At 32.8% G+C, this 19680-nt stretch overlaps 2 protein-coding genes across 7 annotated transcripts in view; one reads left to right on the forward strand and one right to left on the reverse strand.

The window, feature by feature from the left end:
• The first annotated feature begins 1511 nt into the window (after positions 1-1511).
• Positions 1512-11043, forward strand: LOC124364889 (probable signal peptidase complex subunit 2). 2 transcript variants are annotated; one of them, XM_046820688.1, is made up of 5 exons: positions 1512-1653; positions 5435-5509; positions 6442-6575; positions 7690-7851; positions 10584-11043. In XM_046820688.1, the coding sequence occupies exons 1-5, from the start codon at positions 1627-1629 to the stop codon at positions 10768-10770; spliced, it is 585 nt and encodes a 194-aa protein (XP_046676644.1). In that variant the 5' UTR covers positions 1512-1626; the 3' UTR covers positions 10771-11043. The 2 variants fall into 2 exon arrangements, with proteins under 2 accessions (XP_046676644.1, XP_046676643.1); XM_046820687.1 differs by lacking the exons at positions 1512-1653; positions 5435-5509; positions 6442-6575 and adding an exon at positions 6827-7103.
• Positions 11044-17263: 6220 nt separating this feature from the next.
• Positions 17264-19680, reverse strand: part of LOC124364890 (fibronectin type-III domain-containing protein 3a) — a 181572-nt gene continuing 179155 nt past the window's right edge. For all 5 annotated transcript variants that reach the window (XM_046820690.1, XM_046820689.1, XM_046820693.1 and 2 more), the window contains one exon: positions 17264-19002. In XM_046820690.1, coding sequence (XP_046676646.1) covers positions 18892-19002 — 111 coding nt within the window. In that variant the 3' untranslated portion in view covers positions 17264-18891. The remainder of the gene's footprint in view (positions 19003-19680) is intronic.

Here is a 19680-nt window from a genome sequence, read left to right on the forward strand (position 1 = left end):
ACCTCACTTTATAAGTTTTCGTTTCTGTAATAAATTTGTATGTATGATAATTAATTTACATACATAAAAATCCAAACTTCCTAAATTTAAAAAAATCTGGAACACAACACTCGTAATCGAAACAATGGTGAAATTGAACTTTATCGTTTATGTAAACACCATAACAAGTCCTATTGTAGTGTATTAAAAAAATATTTTTGGAGAAAACGATTTTCTTATATCCCTTAAATATTAAAATGCAAGTTCTATTCCTGTTTGTTAGAAAAACAATTTTACAATTTAAATTAACTCCACAATTATGGATTTTTAATTATTAATGATTTATTGAAGACCTTTTGTAACTACTTTCTTTTTTGTACTTTTTTACTTAGTGACGGCGATATTGATAAGCTTGTATACTATGACTTAATGACTCAAGAATGTTGTATATTTTTATGGCAAATAAAGAAAATCATTATTATTATTTCAAGGGATTCTTTTCTTTAATTTAAGAAACCTATGAAAAGCATCTAATAACCTAAGAAGATGTAAAGAAAAACTTATGTGAATGAATACTTAAGTTTGTTAAAAATTATAGATAGCATAAATATTTTAAATACCAATGTATAATATTTATTGTTGTCTATTTTGTATCCATAGGAAAACTGCGCAATGTACCAGAAGGTGCTTGTATTGTGTTAAGTTATATTATAGTGTTTTTGTGTCGGTACTCCTCATTTGTGTATATAGAACGCTCTGTTAAAAATTTCAAGAGAGTTAGTTTCTCCACATTAGTAATAATCAATTTTTTGACCGCAGTCATGCTATTAATCTAATCTAATTAAAGAATGATGTATTTTTTAAATCCATTTGTTATTTATAGGAGCAATAATAATTAACTGTTCAGTTATCTGTACTTCTCATCTGTTCACAAAAAGAAATTAATTATGTAGCATGACTAAAAATATTTGATGTATTTGGCTTGTAGTATATTAACTGTATGGTGTTGCTTATTTTTAAGTATAAATAAATAATAATAATAATAGTTTATGTCTAGGTAGGCTTTAAAGATTTATAGCTTTAATTATATTTATACCTTATATGCTTAGAGCGTTTTATATGGTATACAATTTAACAGTGAACTCATTCTATGTAAGGTTTCAATGCAGGCTAGTACGTCCACGCCACACTAGCCACTAGTGGGGACAGTCAAAGTTGGTGGTCTAGGTAGAGTATTTGCTGTCAGACAAAATTACCGCGTTGGAGTTATACTTCCAATAGTTTATATGGCCTATATGTACACCCAATTTTCGAGTGCATAATTTATCACAGAATTTGATATATATATATATGTGTGTGTGTGTGTGTGTGTGTGTGTGTGTGTGTGTGTGTATCATTTTAATTTAATTTAAATTGATTTTACTCGTATGTATCTTTGATTGTATGTGCATCATTATACACATTTAACATTAAATCTTTCTTGCCTCTTTGGACGCTGGAGTACGTGTACCTTTTCTTTGTATGACGTCTCATAGATACACGATAGCAAGCATAGCACTACGAGCCTATTGGTTGGTGAGGGCTGTGTTGTGTTATATTTGTGTCAATTGCCACAGTGGCTAGTTGTACAAAATATTATTTCTAAACATGTCAAAAAATTCTAAAGATAATGCTGTAAGTTTTCTTAGTTATATTTCTAATTATCTTTAGGGATAGTAAAATGTGTTTCATAAAAATTCAATTAGGTTGCAATTCGATATAGAGGTTAAAACCGGTAATGTGGTTAATGTGTTAAAAGTTAATTTACTGTCGGTCATAAATAATAGTTTACAATCCTACCTTATAAAAAGTCAAGTTAAGTTATTAATTTTAGTAGGAGTAGTTCTTATACATAGCATTAAATATACTTTTTTCACATTACTAATTTAAAGGATTTGTTGTTTTTCCAATGGGAAATGTTTAGAAAGAGAATAGAATAACAGAAAACAATTCAGAACAAAACCTCCAGAATTAAAAAAAAAATATTGTAAAAGGAAACTAGGCCTAGTAATTGAATTGGTGGGTAGACACACCAATAAGAATAAGCGGCCTATACACTACACACTCAATATTCTGTTGTTTTTATTGAATGGTTTGTCATTTTTAACTGAAAGAATAATTCAATATTACAATTTATTTAACTTAGCATGTAATTTAAACTTATTAGTTATAGTAATTTTAATGTAAACAATAAATAAGTAGAAGTAACTAATATTTTGAGACAAAATGGCAAAGAATATGAGGAAAATATGTGAGATATTTCACACAAGTGATGTGATTTTGTTAAGTGGTTTAAACATGTGGGTTTGGCTCTTGGTAACCCATAGGGAGAATTCTTTCCTCCATTTTTCAAAAGTGGTTACTTATTGGTATAAAGCTGGATAAGTTATAAATATTTGTAAGGTTTCTTTGATGTCTAAGTCTAGGTCATAGTTGGTTTTGTTGTTTTGTAATGTTAGTGTTAAATTTATGTTTTTAAAATTGTAATGTATGAGATTCTTGTTACGGTAATTTATTAAAACTCTTATTGTGCACGATTTTTACATATCAAAGTTGGAGGATGTATCGAATTGTTCAATAAAAATAACCGAATAACGAGTGTAGGTCGCTTATTAACCCTTTAAGGAGTGTGTCTAAATTCTATGACGTATATTCCTATAGTGGCCCAAAAGAGAACGGACTTCATATGACGTCTAGCCTCTGTATTTTTGTATTATCGTAAATGCAACGCTATTACTGATTGCCTTTAAGTATATTTGTCTGCAAAGTTGTTCCATCTATCGGCAACATACTTAACTTCAATATTTGTGCTTACATTCATTTGTAATCTGATTTTACCACCAGATCGCAGTAGCCACCTGGTAGAAGCCACTGACTCAAGGTCGTGTGGCGCGCGCATCACTTTGTTGTCAGAATATACCGCCACATTATACTAGCCATTCCTTGTATACTGCATACTGTGGCCATATTTATCTTGTGAGAGTGACTTATATTTGTTGATCAACCATCTATAAGTTACTGTTGTCCAAATGGCAGACAATATTGATCGAGTCTTTCGTAGTGAGGAAATAAGACATTTGATTTTGAAAAAGTACTGAAATATTGACTTGTGGAACATGTAGTCCTTTTTATTAAGCATTCAAATGTAAATAAACATTTTTCAAGAGATTTTAAAGTTTTATATTTTTTATTTCTTTTGGTAATTTTTTGGATTCCATCCTTTACTCATTTTAGCCTATCAAAAAAAGACGTCATATGACGTCCATACTCCTTAAAGTGTTAAAGCCTCCCCGAATAGGTTGATGGTAATGCCTCAAATTGTCAGTGAGAGATATTCTAGTCATCCTCTTGAAACAATATATTTGATTTTAGGGGTTGCTAATCACAAATAACTATGTTTTTTATTATTGTAATATAAATGGTGGGTAAAGTGTGATAAGCGGACATGGTTTGTATATCATTTATTATAATCATCAATACTTAATATTCATATATATCGAATACGAGTCTATCTATCATATCAACATATCTATAGTCATTATACCAATCCTATTTGTAATTTAAATATTTAATACTAAATACATAGTCATCTCATAAATAATAAAGGAGCTATAAAGATCCAACCCAACAATTAGAACTGAAATTAGGGAAAAATCATAAATAATAACTAAATGACAAACATTTATAACAGAATATACGAAATATATGTATACGAATATATTTATGTGTTCCTCTGGGTAGCAATGATTAACCGCTTTCAAGAAGTTATTGAAAACATCCTCTCTAGAAAACCGCACTTCTCTTTTGTACAAATAATCACATAGATTACTTGTAAGTAGGTTGGCTGATATGCCACTTTTAAAACTTCGTTTCACAGTCCTTCACGAGCTTTTGACTGTGTTATTGTCTATAAAAGACAATACATGAATTGAGACAAGACAATGAAAAAGTTGATACAAGTTAGTTATTGTGCAAAAGTCATTTTCGGACCATTGTATCGATAGTTATACTTAAATAATATCGTTTTTCAATATCAATATAAAAATCGGATCCACTTATTGTACTCTAGCCTAAATGGTTAATGTTGTTATATTTGTGTACTAGGCTTGTTGTTATCTGTGATTTTCAACATTAGCCTATCTGCTCCCGATAGCTTATGTTCTGTGGTCAGAATAATAATTTAGGCTGCAATATAATAAGCTACCTCAACCACAATAAAATCGTGATTATCAATTCGAAATATGGAAACATTTGACCTATAGATATTCATAATTAATCATTGCCAGCTGTTTTTATCTCATTTACGTACTCAGTTGGGAAGGGATGTCTCAGTAGGGATGTCGGCAAGAACAATTGTGATAAACTGGCAATTATTGTTTCAAAATGTATTTTTAGACATTGAACAATGTTTTAAATGGTTACAACATAATGACCTTGCTTCTTTAAATCCTAAGTACCATTTTGTATTGAGGAGGTGAAATCTAGAAATAAAGGTGGAAATCAAATAGTGTTTCACTGCAAGAAAAATTAGAACAAACACAATGTTTTTGCACATGAGAAGACTTTTCTTCTCAAATTTAAAATGTTCAAATTCTAAATTTGATATTACGAATATATTGAAAATCATGTAATATTTTAGTTGGAACTAAAAACAAACTATAACTTTTTAATTAATGAATGTAGTTGTGACGGCTTCAGTACCTGCAGAAATACCATTTCAAATTAGCAAAAGTAATTGTAAGTACTACGCTACTCAAATATAGTTTAAATAAGGTTTAGTTATTTTAAACGACAGTTTTTTTTAACATTCAATGATTGTGGTAGTGGCCGCTTATTAAACATGCATAAACCAACAAAAAATATAACTATACTAAAAAAATTTCTATTTGAAGTGGTGGGACTGCATTTGGCAGTGTGATGATATAATAAATATTAGAATCTGAGATAGCCAATTTATTCTTCATTTTATCTAGTTTCAAAATTATATAGTAGTATCTCGTCTCAAAGTACAGAAAAATAATATTTTAGGACAGTTATTTTAATCTCCCAGCATTATGTTAGTGGGTGATTTTGTGCATAGTTCTGTTGTTATGAAATGTTGTATATGTACATTATGGTAAAAACAAGTAATAAAACAATATTTTTACTTCTATTTTTAACTCAATATTTGTTGGTACTAAACAATGTTCGAACTCATGTATTGTCAAAAATAAAATGACCCTGTAACTAAGTTGAAATTTAATGCTGTTTTTCTGTAACTTTCCTGTGCAGACTAAGTATCAAATGGTCTTAAGCAAATAGAATATTTTTTTCTAAAAACATATAGGTATATTTTGTCATGTGTATAGTTGAAAGTAATATTTTTCAATTATTTAAAATCGTTAAATTTTTATTATATACTTGTAATTTGTTACAGGATAATAAACCAATTAAAATTAACAAGTGGGATGGAGCAGCAGTCAAAAATGCATTGGATGATGCCGTTAAAGAGGTTTGATAAATTTATTAATTTGCAATATTTACAAAATGTTACTGTATTACTTACTATGTCCATTCACTGGATGAACAGGAAGCAATTTAATCATAGCCACATGATTTGATGTAATGGTTAAGGAGTATAAAATATATTAATTGGGGTAGCATTTCATTTGGTTAATGAAATTACAGAGTTTTTGATTTTATAAAAAAAAATGTTGGTGATGATACTAAAAATTATATTTCTTTAATTATTTTAATCCAGTTTATTAATGAAATTCACTTTTTTATACAATATATATATTAGTATTTCCCTTGCTTTCAAGCTTTTTCAGTCCAGGAGCCTGGAGCTGATTCATATTGTATAAACACAACCTAGTTTCTTTGTGAAATAGAAGAATGACCGCTATGGAAGAAAATTGGTTGACAGACAAATATTCTCCAAGAGATTTAAAATACTCATAGGTCATATTATGTACTGTATAGAGTCCTATATTCTTGCACATCTAATTATAATCTTAGTTATAAATATGATTGTAATTTTGTAAACCTAATTTTAAATAGAATAGGTTATTTACTTTGTTATTTTCAATAAACAACTAAATTTTATGATCTTTGAAATAAAGGATGGAATTAGGGGGGATCATAATATTGTCCCCTTTACTTTCAGCTATATTGTCCGTCTTCCATAAACTACTGCAGGTTTGGTGGTCATTGTAATTAATAATTTTTTTTAGTAAATTTCTGTAATTATCAATCTTTTCACAATGTGACAAGTATTAATGTGGTAACTTTTATTAATTATATTGAATTATAAATGTACTTTTCAATTGCTGTACACCATAAGATAAAAATTTAGGAAGAGTATTTAATTTTAACTTTTTTAAATTTTTTTATGATATGGCTATATTAATTTGTGCTTGCATTGCTAATTTATTTTCATCTCAGGTACTAACTAAGAAGTTCAACTATGTGGAGAACTTTGCTCTGATGGACGGTCGCCTGGTGTTGTGTGGGCTGGCTGTCTCTGTAGCGATGTTTGCTCTGCTGTGGGACTGGCTCTATCCCTTCCCTCTCTCCAGGTAGACCTACTAGACGTAATGGTAACACTAGAAGTAGCATCTCAGGTACTAACTAAGAAGTTCAACTATGTGGAGAACTTTTACGGTCGCCTGGTGTTGTGTGGGCTGGCTGTCTCTGTAGCGATGTTTGCTCTGCTGTGGGACTGGCTCTATCCCTTCCCTCTCTCCAGGTAGACCTACTAGACGTAATGGTAACACTAGAAGTAGCATCTCAGGTACTAACTAAGAAGTTCAACTATGTGAAGAACTTTGCTCTGATGGACGGTCGCCTGGTGTTGTGTGGGCTGGCTGTCTCTGTAGCGATGTTTGCTCTGCTGTGGGACTGGCTCTATCCCTTCCCTCTCTCCAGGTAGACCTACTAGACGTAATGGTAACACTAGAAGTAGCATCTCAGGTACTAACTAAGAAGTTCAACTATGTGGAGAACTTTGCTCTGATGGATGGTCGCCTGGTGTTGTGTGGGCTGGCTGTCTCTGTAGCGATGTTTGCTCTGCTGTGGGACTGGCTCTATCCCTTCCCTCTCTCCAGGTAACACTAGAAGTAGCATAGCCACATACTGATTGTATTCGTACGGTTCATATTATTATCTCACTTTAAAGATGTAAATAACATTTGATTTCGGTCAAACTCAAATGGTTGCAAAGTGGAAAAATCAAAGTTTAAAAAAAATCAGTAATATCTGGGCTTGTAGGGTTTTCTTTAATTTTTAGTTTCCTCCATTGTCCATGTGTCAGCTGACAGACAACAGCTGCCACAGGTAGATCCTTAGAAGTGATTATTTTGGGATTGATTTCGGTGAATATACCCTTGATTGTGAATATAACCTAAATATAGCCTTGATTATGAAGCCTCAATTCTTTCATTTCTATGTATTAAATCTTTGCCTGCCTTTTTTTGTACTATTATCCCATTTTTTTTACATTGTTAGAAAGAAGTAACTAAAATACGTTATGGCAATGTTATCCCTCTTATTTACCGTCTGATGTGGGGTTAATAACGAAATACTGTATTCTAGTTACAGTTTGTATTTTTTTTTAAGATCGCAATATTGCTAAATGTTTTTTTTTCTGAGCCTAATTCTCAAAATACTATTGATGTTTCAATTGTGTTCCAGACCAGTTCTAATAATCTGTGTTAGCTTATATTTCATCATCATGGGTTTGCTCACTCTCTACACCACGTATAAGGAAAAGGGGATATTTGTTGTCTCTATTCAGAAGGACCCTACTGGATTCTCCCCTGACAAGACATGGGAAGCGAGTTCTTACCTGAAAAAGTAAGTACATTTGTAGATACTCTTTGTGCATACTCTAATACATAAAAATTTTTAATTTTACTAAGCCAGCATTTGATTGTCAAAGCATTTTACTCAATGTAAGAGTTTGTGGAGCTATAGTCATCCATAAATTTCCAGCCCAGATTTAGACTCTATATATTTGAAAATAGAAAGGTAAAATTTTATCAGAATTTCAGGTTACTAGAATTCAGTTTCCTATACAAAGTTTCCTAGCTTTACTTCAGTCCTGCTCACATCTTAATAAAGTGCTATGCAATAAGAAGGATAAGTGTGGATGTCATGCAACTCGAAAAGTCTTATTCCAAGATACACTCTAACCTCTAATCATGATCTTCAAGTGGCTGCATTACTGGACTAGGCTGCTGCTTCCAGATATGAATATTTTTTTCCAAGAGGGGCTGGTCTCTTTTTCCTTATTCGTCCTGTCCTCATGGATCATCGACTGTCAATGAGAATCTCATCAAACAAAATAAGGGAGAGTTCAGTCAGTGCAGATAAAGGTTTGTTGAGAGTTCTAATTAAACATTCAATAGACGGGATTTGAATCTGCACTGTCTCTAAGTCAGGCCCAAAGTCGGAAGCTTAGACTACAAAGCCGTTGTTTTACCAGTGTATCATTGGTCCTGACTTTTTCTACTTGTTAAGCTAACTTTTCTAAAGTCACAATATATGTTTCGGCAGTAGGCAATTGTACTGTGTTATATGTACCAGCTACATTACTTTTACTTCTCAATTTAGCTTTATTTGACTTTAGAATAATAAAGGCACTGTAACCTTTCATGCCATCTTTTTGTTGCATCATGTTGGTTTTGCCATTAAAACGGGAAGCAACTAGGAATTTTTTTGGCACATCAGTTACACACTAAAACAATAATCTAGGCAATGAAGGGTCTCTTTATATTCTTCTTTGCAAGCAACATAAACCAAAACGCATTTGTTTCTACCCCACACAAAAAATCACATGTGTTTACATTCTTCATTTAGAAAGTATTGGAAATACAGTAGTCCCTCAATAATCCAACCAGACATTGTCAGCCTTATCCACAAGTGTTTACATTCTTCATTTAGAAAGTATTGGAAATACAGTAGTCCCTCAATAATCCAACCAGACATTGTCAGCCTTATCCACAAGTGTTTTTTTTTTTAGGTAAAAGCCTCCAAAAAGTCCACTTTCGTCGGCATTGGACCAAGTCGTCCAATCTGGTCCGGACCAAGTTTCAAATCACTGACTACTTATAGAAAGTTTTGTTCATAAGGCTGAACTTCTGATTAATAAAAATATAGTAATAAAATGCTGATTCCAATATCAGATATTATTTCAAACCACAAATAAAGTCTCAGTACAGTACAACCTCACTGTGTACTATCATTAAATGTACAGTACAAAATTTATCAACTTTAACACACTACAAATACTAACCATCATAAATTCTAACGACACAATGAGCAAAAAAAATTCATCAAAATATCTCACAAACTTCCTCCACTATATGTACAATATTCAAAAACAGAAAACCAGTGCTGTTAAATACACTGTCGCTATGAGCTGGGATCTCAAATTGACAGCTATGATGACATCCTGCCTTTGTTTACTGGCCGGATTACTGGGGGGCCGGACTATAGATGGACTACTGTAGAAGAGAAAAGTAGTGATGGAAGAGATACTGACACTCACAATACTGACTTACACATTTGGGATGGAATGAAGGCCAGCTTAATTTCCCTTCTGCAACTGGCAGCTTGTTTCATCTGGATGCCTCAAAAATCTTCTTAAGAAATCTGAATGCTGTGGCGTGGTGTGGAAAAAACAATGTGTTAACACAGTACCTTTGTGACAGTCAGCCTGAATGGCTTATAATTGGTTACTTTTGTGACGTTTTTACTCTCAGTGAAAAAGCTGCACTCAATAATCCCTCATCAGAATGGAACAACTGCTCTTATTCTACAATCCAGTCCACACTGGTTAACCCTTTCAGTGTGAAGACTTTCTAAATTATTAATCAAAAGTGCCTAAGATATTATAAGAGGTTTGATCCAAAAATGCCATATCATTTTTAGCAACTCAGGTTCACTTATTAAATATGTGATAATTTTATTATTCATTGGGCAATTTTTATATACATTTGTTCAAAACTGTTTTTTACTTTTTGATTCAAAAATCTTGTAAAATTTGAGGGAAATAAAAAACGGCAAAAAGATTCTGACCATGGTTTTAGTTGTCATTTCATGAAATTGTTATTCTCATTACCCAAAGAACTACACAAAAAAGTCCCAAATTCAGTGAAACAAGCACACTAAAAGAAAACTTTATTTGAAAAATATTTACCTTTTTATAAAATTATCACCAACAAAATTTGAGTTTTTAACATTTCTGGCCATGTTGTTGTTGACTCTCTGCACTGCTTCTGATTGATAAAAATGTGTATGTTAGCCTAAATTGATATTGTGAGTAAAAATTATAAAATATTTTTTATGTCCAGAAAACCGAATATTGGTAGTGAAAGCCATCACCATTTTGTCATGTACAACATTATAACACTATTGCAATCATCATGCGTTCTCACTCTGTATTATTACATACGCAACCGTTCGTAATACTATAGGATAGCAGGTTGAGTGAAATGAGTCAGTTATACTACAAAATGGTGTTCTAACTTGCATGTGAAGTACCAATATTTGGTAGAATTATGCTTGACTGTCGAATGTTGCAGGTATGATGACAAGTATAACCTGGTGCTGAGCTGCCGAGATAGCAAGACAGGAGCTGTACGTGAGTCTCAGTTCCTCAAATCTGTGGCTTGCTTCATCGACGAGAACGGTGTCATTGTTTATGACTTAATAGAACCGGAAGTCAGCAAATTACACAACAGTATTTCTCAAGACCGTAAAGATAAATGATTTGTTACAAAATAGTGTTAATTTTAAGAGAACTTGACATTTGTGCTGCATTTTGTAACTTATTATTTTTTTTTTTACTGAGAGAAAACTACTGGATTTATTTTCATTCCAATAGAAAAGCACACCCTGAGAAAACTGTTAATTCTGTTGCTTATGTTTAAGCACTTATTTTGAGAGGCTGGGTAATGGTAGTCCTTTTTGTAAACTGCTCTGAAAGGTTAATTTTGTTATTTGTTAGTTTACAGATTATTTCAATAAATATTTACAAAACAGCGTTGTTTTTGTTTAATTTGCCTTTACTTTGTTTAATACTTTACACAATCAATATTTTAATGGCTATTTATCATATAAATACAGGGTGGCCACCTGACCAGAAATGAGTTGGGAATCTGTAGAACCAGGAATATCTCAAAAATAATTTTTCTGTTTCTAAGAACTTATGAAATCAAGAAATAATTTTAGTCCTTGAATCAGGACCTGATTAATCTAAAAACATTCTATTTTACATGGTGTGGTCCAGACATATGTTTGCGAGCCTCATTTGACGCCGTTTGGCCCCCCTAGTGAAGTGGAATTATTCTTGGTTAGTTCTTCCCCTGTGTAACAATCCCTTGCGCCCAAACACAGCAATCCATTGGAATTAAATTCAGCCGACCGATCGTCTCGGGCCTCAGCCACTATGCGAGCGGTAGCTGTAAGCAGCAAGGAGGTAATGGACGCAATACAAATGGTAGTTTAGTTTTATTCAGTCACCGAAATGCGTCTCCGAACGAAGTTGTCTAACTCTTATCCTTGAGTGAAAATAGCATTTTCAAAGATGTTTCTTAGATAGATTGCACATTCCTAAAATGTGTACAGTGTTCACACAAAAAACAGACTGGTTTGGTTCAGTGAATATTATCATCTGTTTGGTGGTTGATAAGAGATGCAATCCGGTTTTTTTAGTACACCAGTATATGAGTTGAATTGTTATTATACTGATAAAACACTTTTTGAAGAATAAAATAGTGGATTTTCGACTACAAGTAAACCCAAGAGGGGGGCTTTAGACCTGACATGATGCACAGCAATGAAAGAATGAGCTAAGAGCTGAGTGGCAGGAGAAGAATTTAATGTCTGGAATTGGTGGCGGATCAGCGGCACAGTGGTACTGCCATGCTGTTCACTTCTGTTGTGGCCAGTATTGAACGTTCTGTAAAAGTGCAATTCAAATATTAAACTTTGTTACCCCTCTCGGCCACCGCTTAAGCTTGTATTTGGCAGAGGCCTCAGTTGGTCTATGGACGATTGCTTCTCACACACACGTTCAGATTGTATGTCATATTATATAGATTTAAACAAAGAAAGTGATGTTATGTTTTGATATCACGGTTGCATACAAACCCTGAGTAAACTATCTGCATTTACACTAGCAAAAAGATTTATGTCCGAAAGTAATAATCGCCAGTCCAAACGGGCACACGAGCTCTCGCAACTGTTGCAGCAACAAGTGTCAGACAGCTGTTTGCAAGAACTGGACAGCATTGTCGCCATCAAAATTCCAATTATTAACATTGCCAGACATCACTGCCATGTGTGAACAGACTTTGTATCGATTCCTACAACAACCAGAAATACACCCACAGCAAGTACACTCAACATTTCTCGTGAGTAAAATTGATTATCCTGTTCACATTATGCAACAGTACTTGCACATACTCTCTCGCAACTTAACTTGCCAGTCTGTAGCTGGCCGAATCTACCACGCACGTCAGTTTTTGTTGTCACAGTGGCATTGCCTGGCCGACAGCTGTTAGAAATGCTATCAGTTCTCCTATCAATTATTCATCTGAATAACTTCCCCGCAAACGTGAGGATCAGTCGGACAGTATTCATTCTGTACAACCTATATGAGGTATTTCATTGAAGGAGGAGCTCTTCTTATTGGATAAACAATGACTATAATCTAACGAACACGTGACTTGACCACAGTCTTTCTTGTTTTTATTTACTTTGTAGATAGGGTGATTCTATTCTTGTATTATCTTAAAGGGCAAACTCAAATATACGAGATTTAAGATCCTGTAAATGAAAACATTAATTGTGCTCGTAATCTGGCAGGTATGGAAGGTTCTGTTCTGTACTGGTGTCTACTTATTCAACATATTGGAAATTACTACAATTCGGTAATTTCTATAGCAGATAATTTTCTGATGCATTCTTCATATATTGGCCTGCAGTGGTATATATCTGTAACCACGATACTTTCGTGGGACTGTAATCAGGGCTGCCACCAATAATTATAATTTGGAAAAACTTGAATTATACATAAATTTCGGGCTCCGGGTAACATGTGTAAATTTTTATAATGTCCCTCGAATCTTTACTAGGGACAAATTGATTCTGATACTTAATACCTCAGCTCTTTTCACATGATTCTGATACAAACAGAAGTGCTTAAAATATGTTTCGGAAAATTACGATTTCACAATATTACAACTAGTGATGTGTGGGAACTGAATCTCAAATCCAAATACTGTAAATCTATTTGCGGACGACAGCTGATCGGCAGGTAAGCTACAGAACTTCACACTGCATTAAAACTTCACAGCAACTCCCTGAGTTTTCTGCTGAATTTACAATTTACTTTTAAAATCTTTGAACTGCCACCATTTTGTATTGCATAAATAAAGCTTTGGAAGAGTGGTTTGCAGCATATTTCTTTGGTTGACTAGCCTTTAAAATTATATGGATATCAACATATGCTTACAGTAACAATTTTCTACTGACTCCTCGAGGACTGTTTCCATAGAAGAATAGCAGGACACTGAATACATCTTAAAATAGGTGTTAGTTCATCTTAGAAATCATGTGTGAAGTTTTGTAGCTTCATCTGAAACGGTTACAATAACATTAAGCCATTCTCTTGCGCATAAGATGTAAGAAACTTTCGAGCATTACATTTTGTTTAGGATTACCTCTTGAGGTCTAATTTGCGGCATGATTTTCTATTAATTAAAATCTTTAATATGGTATGCACATCGGACCTATGTTTCTAGTTAAGATTTTCCACCGACTCCTTAAGGGCCATGCCCCTGAGGTGGTGAAAAGCTACTGAGAGCATCAAGAAGTTCAATTTTATACTCTATGTCACTGTACAAAGTTTTATTTTTTTTGTACGTTTATGAGTACAGAAGATATTAGGCGTTTCAAGACTTTTCAGCACCCCTGTTTGTATAAAAAAGAGAGGCCAATCCCCTTTTAAGTCTTGTTCTGTCCATCCTTATGGGCCACTGGTCTGTGTAAGAATATTATCAAACAGAATAAGGTGGAGAGTCGATACACACAAGGGTGAGGGTACTGATAAAATGTGTCAAGGTCACAGACAGGATTTGAACCTTCACTATCTCTAGCTCAGATCCAAAGTACGACGACATTCTTGATCGCTCTGCCAAATTACATGGCACTCTCATTCTAAATTGATTTTTACTCACCTTTGTCTTAATTTCTCAATAAACAAAGAGCTCTGAATTCAGTAATCGCATCATATTGTCAGATAAAGAGTACGTCATAATCAGTATAATTGGAACAGAAAGGGTTATACCACAGTATTTTATTTTCATTAATGCTTCTCCACACTTTTATTCCATACACAGGGTGTTATGTCTGGAAACAATATTTTTTTAATCATAGCATCTTAACTATTTTTTGTGTGTAACAAAGCCATCAGATGCCTACAGTTGGTGGGATGGCCAATAAATTTGATTGTTTTATTAGAGTTCATTACAAGGTATTTTGTTTAGCAGTAGTTCAAGGTTATAGTCTGGGATATAGTTGCAATGTCATGAAGATCATTAATAATAGTCTGACTTTTGGGGGTATTGAAAATGTGTAGTATTTTCATCCGGATTGATTAAGACTGGAAGTAATACGGATAAACCGAGAATACAGTAAAAACAGTAGAATTTAGATATTCAAGAATGTATTTGTTACAAATATAACAGTAAAAAGAGCCAATTTTTATTTTATTTATAGGGATAATTATAAAGGAAATAAACAAGAAATTTTTACTTTGTAGTATAAAAGTATAAGTATGTTATTTCAAGACATAATTTTTGTTTAGTCAGACTGTCGCTTTAAATAAATCATCAGTCAGTCTAACTGCACCTAGGCATCAGAATGAATCATGACGTCTTCTGATTCTTCATCATCAAAATAGTTTCCACTGTCCTTTGTTACTGTAGGTAACAAGCTGCTGATAAATGTTGAGCATATCGATCATCAAATCAATGCTATTATTAATCAAATTATTTACACGTTCTAAATTTACAGTTGTTGGCATACTACAGTACAAAATTGTTAATAGTGCAGTCTAGACCAGCTTAGTTTAGACCGTCATGAGACAAGTTACGTTTACCCTAATGATGAGTCATAGCAATATTGATCATGATCAGAACAAGAAGAACTGTAGGTTATGTTTGGTTCATACAGTTGGTCGAATGGCTAATGGTGCAATTCTACTATAAGTGACATTATGCCTAATTAACAAAATTACTTGAATAGGACATTTGCCCCTTGTGGCGGTTTGAGCACAAGTCCAAGGTCACCACATCGACAGCTCAGTTGATTATGATCATGTCCATGTACTGTTATATGGCTTAACCTAGGTTGACGTCAGAACTCAGAATGGTTCTGTCTGGTGTATGAGTGTTGTTATACAGTATTCTGAACAGAAAACAAATTACACTGGAAATTAAACAAAAATAGTTTATTCCTAAAATATTTTGACAAGAAATTGTTACATTATGAGTAAATTTAAGGAGCAAGCCTCGTGGTAGATATACAAAGCATACTCGGATGCTTGTTTTGTACAAATTTGTATTCACCGTTTTGACCAGATATAGCTGATCCCTCATCGAAGTCATTTCTTTTTAAGCTAATCAAGTTTAACTCATAACTGTTAGTAATTGTTTAGTGCTAAGGCTTTGCCTGGTAGCTCAGTCAGTACTCAAATACAAATTGTGCTCCTTATATAATGTTTCCAATTTCCATAGCAACAAAGCGAACACACAAATACTGTTACTATTTCTGTAACAATATTAGATAAAATGATTCCATTTTGTAACAAAGACGATAGAAATTTGATTTTTCAATATCCATCCAACTTGTCAACTAATAATCTCTTTGAACCTAAATCTCAAAAGTGCTCTGAAATTTTCTCCATTTTTCTGTGTACATACAGAAATAGGTTCAGTACTTCCAGCACCTGTTGTAACATCTCAAAGCAAGCTTTTGCCAACCACTAATATGATGGCTTTAATTACAGGTGTGAAGTTGTATATGAACATTGTTTCACTGTATGCACTCTCAACATAATTCTAGATACCAGATCCAAAGATCTATTTTTCTGATTCTGAAATCTACAGAAAGCTCCCTCTTCTTTTCCAAAATAAACTAGACATGGACATTTACTGCCACTCTGTCTCCACCCACCAGAATCACACATTGTCTTCTACCCAGCCAGTGGTGTGTGAATTGAATAGCCAAAAGCATACACAAGCATGCAAAACCTCATTTTTGGCTCACAAAAATTATTGTGATTTCTTGCTTTTTTAAATTACATTAAAGTTATTATTACGTTTTATTAGCTGAACGTGCTATGTACAAACAATAAACTTTTTTTAAATTTTTCTAGTTTATTCTCGACAATTATAATTTTTTCGGATAATAAGTGGCCTTAGGGGGATGATTGACCATCTCAATTAATTTTACAACTAAAAACAACTAAGTATATTTTGGAACACTAAAAACAATACAGAACATTAATGGATCTAAAGACCGAATCAGTCAAACTTGCTTTCCTAGGTTTATAGTAAATGACAGTCTGTATGTAAATGAGGTTATAAGGTATGTAGTTAAAAATACTGAACTCTCTAAATCAGGATCAATTACCCATGACTATAATAGTCATAAAAAAGTAATAATTGAAACAACACAATCAAATTTTTTTCAGTTCAAATATATATATTAAATTCATCCAGTGTAAAAACTCGCAATAATTTGTTTAATTTTAAAATATTTCAACCTCATATTAATTATTTCTTCCTTTCATATTATTAGTTTCATATTCATATTCAACCTTTATTTATTTGTATGGCTTGGCTCTGATAATCAATTCTGTCCAACTGGTGCTAATGTCCATTACAACTAAGGAGAGGAAAAGGAAGTCCTGTACTTTCTTATTAAAGAAAGGCCAATTTTCCACAAAGCATTGTGACTTTAATATATGTATCAACTCTACATTGATTCAGGTCATATATCTGAAACAGGAAAAGAGAGCGTATGTAAAAACATCCAATGCCAGATATATGGTAATAAATAATCCACACATAGAAATGTCCTAACCTTAAAAAAGTCTATGACTTACATAAGTGTGCAGTTCCCTGTGAAAAGGTGGCCTCGATTTAACAAGAAAGTATAAAAAACACCAGGTACCATTTGAAATAATAGCACGTTTTCGGTTTTAGTGGAAATTGTATTCATTGTGATGATCCACATACATAAAATATAACATATCACTATTTTATATGTATTTATATATATATATTTATTTATTTGTAATAACTTTTTCATATATCTAGTAGAATATTTATAATATATCTCTTGTCATTTACCTGCTTTATAATAACAGCAATGATAAATAAACCTTGCTTTATTAACTGTTATTATAATTACAACAGTAACAATAATAATTCATTTTATTACACCTTGGAAAAAATAAAAATGCACCAATAACAACACTCAAAATACCATAGTGAATATAGTTTTAATTTAATCTATTTTTACAGGAATGGATGGACACGGGGCGTGTCCAGTACAAGTCTCGCTCCACACCCCGAAGTAGTGCTGCGGAAGATCGGTAACTATATAGTATTGCACCTCTTTAAGGCTTACTTCCATTCGCACTTTAGACCCTTTTCTCTTAAACAACGATAAATAATTATAATAATGCACACATTTCGGCAGCTCTGAACATTTAGGCCAACAATAGCACCGAATAATTAAATTACTGCAATTGTAGTAAAGCTACATACTTGTGGTTGAGCGACACACAGTATACAGTCCATAATACATGTTCACATCAAATTAAAATATCATTGGTGTTTTGGTTTTATTTACAATAATATTTAATACAACATTTAGAAAATAAATAAAAATTAAACTGGCTACAAAGTATGCACATATAATAAAATAAACAATTTATAGTATTTATTTGATATATAATCAAAACAATAATATATAAACATCTGATATCATGCATACGAAACAATACCATTTGCTATAATTTATAAATAGTTAAAAACACATAATTTACTAGCAGTTTTTCATTTTGTCACTTGTTTTGTTAATTACTGCAGTTACCATTATAAACTTTTCTTAGACAATTTGTGCTGTTCAATTATAAATAATTTCATGACTTGGAAATGCTGTATAAAAGGAATTTATGAAACTATCTGTAATCGAACTGTTACATAGAAACGTTTTATAAAGGCAACTGAGAATAATAAAGGTGATATGAGAAATAAATACTTCAAGCAACTATCATTCTCATGATTATTTTATAGTGACAATTACAGTACTTATTTAGTTGTAAAATTAAAACATTATTTTATTGGAATTTAATTAGGGTTAGCACATTCATTAATTGATATAATTAAATACTACAATAAATTAACAAAATTACAAAAGCACACACTGCCGAGAACAGAATCAGTCAAGCTAAATACAACAGTCACATTCACATGTAGTAATGTTAACACTTATAGCAGCAGAGACAATGTTCAGAACTGCCAGTGGAGCCAACTGTAGCGGACAAAACATGGAATAGCACCAGCAGATCTCGACTCCGCATCAACATTTAAATAAAAAAAACAAACATTGGTATATTTAACAATTTACAAAACAGCCAGGCATCAGAACAAAAAATTGGAAAAAAAGTGTACAGAAAGTGCACAATACAAAAAGCTGCCTGGGGTTATGTGGAAGACTACAATCACGTACAGTCAGATGTTATCCCAAATCCTACAGTTAAACGTGACAATCAGAAATAAATTACATGGAGCAGAGTGAAGAGAGAGGGGGCTAGTACATGAAGAGCTGCACGATGAACGCAAAGAGAAACGCAAGTATGGCAAAAGCTACCAGGAGTATCAGTGCCCACTGGGTGTCCGTTAGCGGCTTGTGCGTTGTGGCCTGCAAACAGATAAACACGTCACAAGAGTAGATCCATAACAAATGGATAGAGCAATTATAGCTACCAGAAGTAACAGTGGCCATATTGATAAAAGAAACAGAAGTTGTATTGATCAATACAATTTATCAGAAGTAAAATTTATAAAGATATTTGGTGCACTTCTTAAATTTTTTAGAGTTTGTTATTGAAGCTGAATCTCTTATGAATGATTAATTTTGGGGGACACATATTGGTAGTGATTAATGTAATGTTTTTATTGTGATTTCTATATTATGAGAACAAAAATGTCAACACCCGATTTCAATAACTCATCTGCCATAGCCTTCTCCTTGAAAGATATCCTGTCCTCCGTGGATTCTGGTGAATACACATATGGTTTATTTTTTGACAAAGCACAGCTTTTGATGTAGTTGATCATAATATATTGCTAACGAAGCTTTAACAAAATTGTATTAGGGGAATAACCCAGACTGGTTTAAATCTTATTTGATTGGCAGTATCCAGTGCATTGGAAGTCCACAACAATGGCAACATTATCAATCAGATTTTTCAGTATTTGAGACAGGCGTACCTCAGTGCTCAGGGTTGGGACAACTTTTGTTTCTACTTTATATAAATGACCTTCATAATTTTATTTATAACACAATATAATAATGAAGCACTTTCCGTAACCTTCT

This window comes from Homalodisca vitripennis, chromosome 6 (assembly GCF_021130785.1).
Source record: "Homalodisca vitripennis isolate AUS2020 chromosome 6, UT_GWSS_2.1, whole genome shotgun sequence".
Lineage (NCBI taxonomy): Eukaryota > Metazoa > Arthropoda > Insecta > Hemiptera > Cicadellidae > Homalodisca > Homalodisca vitripennis.